Source organism: Elephantulus edwardii, unplaced genomic scaffold, assembly GCF_000299155.1.
Source record: "Elephantulus edwardii isolate Elephantulus edwardi_28Jun2011 unplaced genomic scaffold, EleEdw1.0 scaffold00106, whole genome shotgun sequence".
Lineage (NCBI taxonomy): Eukaryota > Metazoa > Chordata > Mammalia > Macroscelidea > Macroscelididae > Elephantulus > Elephantulus edwardii.
In genome coordinates, this window is record NW_006399856.1 from 1,694,883 (window position 1) to 1,701,779 (window position 6,897).

The 6,897-nt window shown below is 40.4% G+C and overlaps 1 protein-coding gene across 1 annotated transcript; it reads left to right on the forward strand.

Annotated features, from left to right (window-relative positions):
• The first annotated feature begins 5,687 nt into the window (after positions 1-5,687).
• Positions 5,688-6,024, forward strand: LOC102875284 (60S ribosomal protein L36-like). The gene is made up of 2 exons (XM_006891949.1): positions 5,688-5,747; positions 5,848-6,024. Exons 1-2 carry the CDS (start codon positions 5,688-5,690, stop codon positions 6,022-6,024), a joined length of 237 nt encoding a protein of 78 aa, XP_006892011.1.
• The last annotated feature ends 873 nt before the right edge of the window (positions 6,025-6,897 follow it).

Below are 6,897 nucleotides of genomic sequence, written 5' to 3' on the forward strand. Positions count from 1 at the left end.
AGTTGTACGCAATCAAACTAACAACAACAACTATGATAGGGTAAAGCCTCCATGCAATGGCCAGTTCCCAGCCAGACATTGACTAGCAAACTTTTCTCCAATTTTCCTTTCAAAGGACAATATCTCCTCAAGAAGTGGTGTGATAGATTAAGGAGAGCCACCCTTAGTAGATGATTCACAAGGTACTTGGAAAGGTACGTGGGAAAGTCTCCAGGTATCCTGTCTTCAGACTTCATCCTAGGAGGGTTGGAACCTCCTGAACACCTCACCTAGCCTGACTCCCTCTTGGGCCAGTGCCTACTGGGCTGCAGTGTTCATCGGGAAAGGAAGTTTCAGTGGCCAGTGCAATTCTCACTATTTGGCTCCAGGCAAAGGACTGAGGGATGGCAGGGAAGGAATGAGGGCGGACAAGGAAAGCAATGGAATGAACTACTCAATCTTAGAAAAAATAAGTTAGACTTTGCTGAGGGCAAGTGCACTATGGTGCTTATGCATGGTGAACTGAGAATGTTAAGGTTCTTCAGAGACACTTTAGCTCATGTAACTGTTGTCTGTCTTTAATTTCACTTTTTATTTTTTGCCTTTGAGCCAATTGTAACTACATCAACCCCAAGTATGTCAGAGCAGAAATGTAACAGGATAGAGAATGAGGTTTTAACAGCTGATAGTTTGAGGCATAGATCCCCCAGCCTTTTCTTCTGAGGGGCCTTTGGTTGAACTGGAACTTTCAACCTTCTGATCAGCAGCTGAAAACACTAACCATTTGCATTCAGGGATTCAATTGAAAACCAAAATAAGAACCAACCTTTTTTTAAAAAAAAAAAAAAAAAAAATTTTAGGGTCTAAGGCTGTTGTACGTAGGGTCGCTATGAGTCATAGGCAACTCAACAGCACATAACAACAGCAACAACAGTAGCAGAGCCTGATGGCACAGCAGTTAAAGTGCTCAACGGCACTAAATGTTGAGTGACCCAAACCAAGCAACCGCTTCCTGGAGAAACATTCCACATTCTACACTTGTAAAGAGTCTTAGTTTAGTTGAAACCTGTGGGGCATTTCATCCTCTCCTCGAGGGTCTCTGCAAGTCAGAATAGACTGGATGGCAATAAGTGTGGGTTTGAGTTTCACTTTTTTTGAGTATTTTTTTTTAATTTACAGAGAAATGTTGCAGAAATTACACACTGCCTATGTAAGCTCTTTCCTCTCTACTCTCTTGAATGTTTTGCTTACAGTGGTGCATTGTTATAACTGATAAACCAATACTGATGTATTATTAAGAAAAGTTCATCATTTTCCTAGAGTTCATGATTTGTGTTTGATGGTCAAGTGCACTAGGTGCTGTGCTGCTACAGAAAGGCCTGTGGTTCATTCACCAGCTGTTTCCTGGGAGAAAGGTAGACAGTCTCCTTTTATAGAAATGAAAATACCAGAAACCTGAGGGAGGCTCCCTGTGAATCAAAAGCATCTTGATGGCGATGGGTTTTATTTGTATTACAAAGCCTTTTACAATTAAAATTGTTGCTATGTGCCATTGAGTCACTTGCAGTTTACAGTAACCCTGTGTACAACAGCCCTAAACTCTGCTCTGTCCTGGGCCAATCTCATTGTCTCCAACACACCCACCCAGATTACCCTAGTCACTGAATCAATCCACCTCCTAGAGGGTCTTCCCCTCCTGTGCTCTCCCTCTGCCTTCCCAAGCATGACATCATTCTCCAAGGAGTGGTCCCTCCTTGCAACATGTCCAAAGTGTGGCAGATGAAGCCCCAGAATCCTTGCCTCCAAAGAGCAGCCTGGTTTAACCCTTTCCAGGATGAACCTGTTTGTTTTCCTAGCAGTCCATGGTATATTCAATACTCTTCTCCAGCACCACAGCTCAAAGGCATCAATTCTCCTTCTATCCTCCCTAATCATTGTGCATCTCCCTTTCAATACTTTTTCCTCATTTATAACAGTCTCATGGGAATGACTTGGAAGACTCTTGGTGATACAGTGGTTTAAGTATTTGACTGCTAACCAGTAGGTCCCATGTTTAAACCCAACAGAGACTCCACAGGAGGAACATGAGGTAGACGGCTTCCATAAAGATTTAGTCTTGAAAACTCTGAAGGGCATCTGTTCTGTAGTGTCACTTTGAGTTAGAATTTACTCGTTGGCAGTGGGTTTAGTGTTTTGGTTTTTAAAGGGATGATTTAGGATATTCTAGAAAGGAGATTATTGGTTGAGGTTTTCTAAATTGGGCTAGTGTGTGTTAAGATGAGTAGAAAGCTTACTTCCTTATTTATTCTTGCAAATTGCTCAAAGAGAGGAAGGGTGTATCTAGAGGTGAAGTACTGATGATAGGTTCACAAGAAATCCCAAATGCAGCCACATGTTCCTTAAACAACAGTTTAGAGTTCTCTAAATGACTTTTCTATGCTTTGGTGTCTTAATGGAAAAAGAATTGGGCTGCACTTCAATCCACTATCAGCTCTGTGGAAGAAGGATGGCAATGTCTTCTCATGTGTTTTACAGCCTTTGAAAGCCCACTGGAGCGTCAGCTATGAGTTGGTTCTGACTCCATGACATGTAACAATAAGAAGAAATGAATTTTAGAGTGACTAAATGTATAGAAAAAGAATTGATGCCTGTGGTGCTGAAGGAGAGTACTAATTATCCCATGGACTACCGAGAGAGCAAATACGTCTTAGATAAAGTGCAGTCAGAGTGCTTCTTGGAAGCAAAGATAGTGACGCTTTGTCTTTCATTCTTTGGATATGTAGCTAAGACTAGGCTATTCCTTAGAACAGGACATCAAGATGGAAGGTGAGCGAAGGAGAGAAAGACCCCAATGGATAGATGACTTCAGTAATGGGCTTGAAAGTGGCCGAAATGATGAGGACGGCACAGGATAAGGCAGGATTCAGGTTGGTTGTTCATAAAATCATTATGAGTTGACTCAACTTGATGGTACTTGTTGTTATGTGCTGTCGAGTCTCCTGCAACTCATAGTGACCCCATGAACAACAGCCCTAAACCCTGCTCTATCCTGTGCCAATTTTATTGTCTCTGACACATCTCTACCCCCATTGCCCCAGTCACTGAATCAATCCATCTCATTGAGAGTCTCCCTCTTTTGCACTGTCCCTCCACCCTCCCAAGCATGATGTCCTTCTCCAAGGACTGGTCTCACCTTGCAACAGGTCCAAATTATGTCAGATGAAGCTTCTGAATCCTTGCCTCCAAGGAGCAGCCTGGTCTCACCATCTCTAGGATGAACTTGTTTGTTCTCTTTGCCATTTTATATTCAAAACTTTTCTCTAGCACCACAACTCAAAGGCATCAATTCTTCTATCATCCCTAGACATTTTCCAGCTTTTTGATGCATAACAAGTAATTACTAAGACTATGGCTTGGATCAGGCACACCTTAGTCTTCAGACTGACACCATTGTTCTTCAGTACTTTGGAGCGATCTCTAACAGACTTTCCCAATGCAATATATCTTTTAATTTCCTGGCTGCTGGTGCCAACCATGTTGATTGTGGAGCCAAGCAAACTAAAGATGTTAACAATCTCAATCTCTTTACCATCTATTATGGTGTTGCCAATTGGCCCAGTGGTGAGAATCTTTGTTTTCTTGATGTTGAGCTTCAATCCATATTGAAGGTTGCAGTCCTTGACCTTCTGCAACAAGCACTTCAGATCCTCCTCAGTTTCAGCAAACAGGGTTGTGTCATCTGCAAAACACAGATTGCTGATGAGTCTTCCTCTAATCTTTATGCCACATTTCTCCTTATCAAGCTCAACCTTCTAGATAATCTGTTCAGCATATAGATTGAAAAGGTATGGAGATAGGACACACCCTTCCCAACTTTAAACCACACAGTGTTCCTTTGCTCTGTTCTGATGACTGCCTCCTGGTCCAACAACAATAAAAGTAAAAAAAACCAACACAAAATAACACACCCCCCCACCCCGCAACCTAGGCCAATTGAGATTTTTCCAGAAATGTCTACATTACTTTATCTAGAATAAGCTTTGTGTACTTAAGTGGGAGTGTATGGACTTCAAATTCTTGTTTTATAAATGCTAACAGTAAATGAGAAAAGGAAAAAAAGAGGGTTCTTAACAAATGCTTGTAAAATAAGCAGTTGTAGTAACCAGATCCTCTATCAGAATCTCCCTTGGAAGGACATAGTGGAAGAATAAGGAAGGAAATAGGCAAGATTCTTAGGAATGAGCTCTTAATCCTATTTTGTGTATTTACTTTTTACAGTGAATTAGATATCAGGCCTGAAGGGAAAGGAGTTAGAAATGACCAGAAACACTGATCAAAGAACAACTAGAGGAAATTAGGTACCAAATTCATAAAGCCAGATGAAAAGATGTTGACTATGGCTTTAAAACATACAAAAACATCTTTGTGGCCAATAAAGAGACTTCATTCCAAACGAAGCGTTTTACTTTGTGTGTTTCTCATATCACCATTTCTTCTATAATCACTGATGAAAAAAATGGCTTAAATTTGCCTAAATATGGTATAATAATAAAAGATGTCTTCTAATACGTATACTGTATTCCAGGCTAAAAACTTCAGTGGTAAAGAAGAGAGGCAACTGAGATGCCTTATTATTTTAAATTTTAGTTGGAGGATTTAAAAAAAGTATATATTAAATGATAGAAAATAACAAGTTCTAATACACCTCATCAGCCATTCCAACAATTAACAACTCAATAGCCATAGTGCTTTCTTTTCTATCCCTTCCTCTTAGTTTTCGTATTATTTGAAGCCAATTTGAAACATCATATCATTCCAGCTCCAAATATTTCATATATAATATGAAAGATAAATATGTTTCTTATGTAAACTAAGAATTGATAAAACTCACTCATTGTGATTGAAAAGAAATCAACTCAGAACTGACTCTCCAGTGTTTTTAGAGGCTATAAACAGCATGGGATGAGATTGCTCAGGATTCTGTTTCAGAGTTGCTCATGGCCTTTATAAATACCCTAGCCCTACTACTGCTGGTCATGGAATAATATTCATATGCCTATAAGGAAGACCAGTCAATAATGATTATTATTCAAATTGATACACCAATTACTAATGATATATATGGAGAAATTAGAGATTTTTACAAGCTTTATAGTTTAAAACTCATCACCTATACATTCAATAGATGGACATCATGATTTGTGGTCATTGGTTTGTGAAAGCTGGAATTAAACAAGGATTGGTAATGGGAAAATATGACCTGATAGGTCCTAAATAAGACTAATTCAACTTTTTAAAATTCTTTTTTGAATTCAACACTATAAATGACAACTATACATGTGGAGCACATATGTGTAAAGGGACAATGGAGAAAGTCAGTGTTATCAGTTAGGACAAAGCCAGGAGTTGAGAGTAGAATGATTAAGTATTCACATGCAAGTTCAAGTTGAAGCTAAAGAAAATGAAAACAAGCCTTTGAGAGCTCAGATACAATTTTTCATATATCCACCTGAACTTAGAGTCTAATGAAAAAATAGATTTGAGGCATTGACCAGTAAAGACCAAAGACCAGATAAGTTATATTATGATTTGAAAGATACCATACATAAAGAAGACAAAAACTTATTACAACAAGAAATAAATTAAAGATCAAAACTGATTTCAGAAGAAATTCTGAGATGCCTTGCACCCATAGAAGTACAGAAGCCATGACTGTGCTCTACCCTAAGGTCGTGGACTTCGACAAGTGTCACAGAGTAACCCAGAATGTGAGCAAGTCGAGGCACAGCCCCCCATGGGAACCCCATCAAACACATTAAGTTCCTTTGAGACATGATCTGGGAAGTATGTGGCTTCACGCCCTATCAGGAACACGTCATGGGACTGTTCAAGGTCTCCAAGGATAAGCAGGCCCTCAAGGTCAGCAAGAAAAGGGTGGAGAAACACGTCTGTGCCAAGAGAAAACGAGAAGAGCTTAGCAATGTCCTGGCCACCATGAGGAAGGTGGCTGCCAAGAAGGCTCGAGCGTACACCACTGTCCCCTAAAGCACTCAACCATCTGATGTGATAAAATGTTGTTAGGTGCCGTCAAGTTGTAGGCGACTCATAGCGACCCTATGAATGAAAGACCTGAACACTTGTATGACTTTCATCATTTCTCCAAGTTCATTAGGTTTCCGGGGGCAAGCTATTTCAGAAGTGGATGCCACTCCTGCTTAATCTAGGAGCTCCACCAAACACTGTCTAGCATGGGTAACCATTATCGCGTTTGACACAGCAGTATCACAGTGTTCAGCTTCACAGCAACCACGAGTTACCTCTGTACAGCAATGCACAGACCAGTGCTATACCACTTAGAAGAATGTATGGCCAAAAACAATTAAAACCAGACCTGAGGCCCACAAATTAATATCACCCACCTTTGGCTTAGTAGCATCACTTTCATTGGTCAACTGAGCTCTATGTCATTGTTAAGTGCGTCGAGTTGTAGACGACTCATAGCAACCCTTTGGCTTAGTAGCAAGCAAATAAAAAAAGAATTTCTGAAATTTGGTTTTGAGCACAGAGTAGCTAAAATGAATGTAAGTCATAGTGGAAGAAAAGAATGGAACATAAGATTTCAATGAGCAGCTTGAAAAGGCAAAGTAAAGTAGTAGTTGTTGTTGTGTTATGTGCCATCGAGTTGCTTGCAACTCATAACGACCCTATCTACAACAGCCCTAAACTCTGCTCTGTCCTGTTCCAATTGCACTGTCTCTGATACACTCATCTGATTACCCCAGTCACTGGATCAATCCACCTCACAGAAGGCCTTCCCCTCCTGTGCTGTCCCTCCACCCTCCCAAGCATGATGTCCGTCTCCAAGGACTGGTCCCTCCTTACAACATGTCCAAAGTATGTTAGACGGAGCCTCAGAAT

Excerpts from the sequence above, each read along its gene's own strand:
- LOC102875284 (XM_006891949.1), top strand. The coding sequence starts at position 5,688 with ATGACTGTGCTCTACCCTAAGGTCGTGGACTTCGACAAGTGTCACAGA. Across the intron at positions 5,748-5,847 it reads GTCACAGAGTAACCCAGAAT|GAACACGTCATGGGACTGTT; the intron begins GTGAGCAAGTCG and ends ACGCCCTATCAG.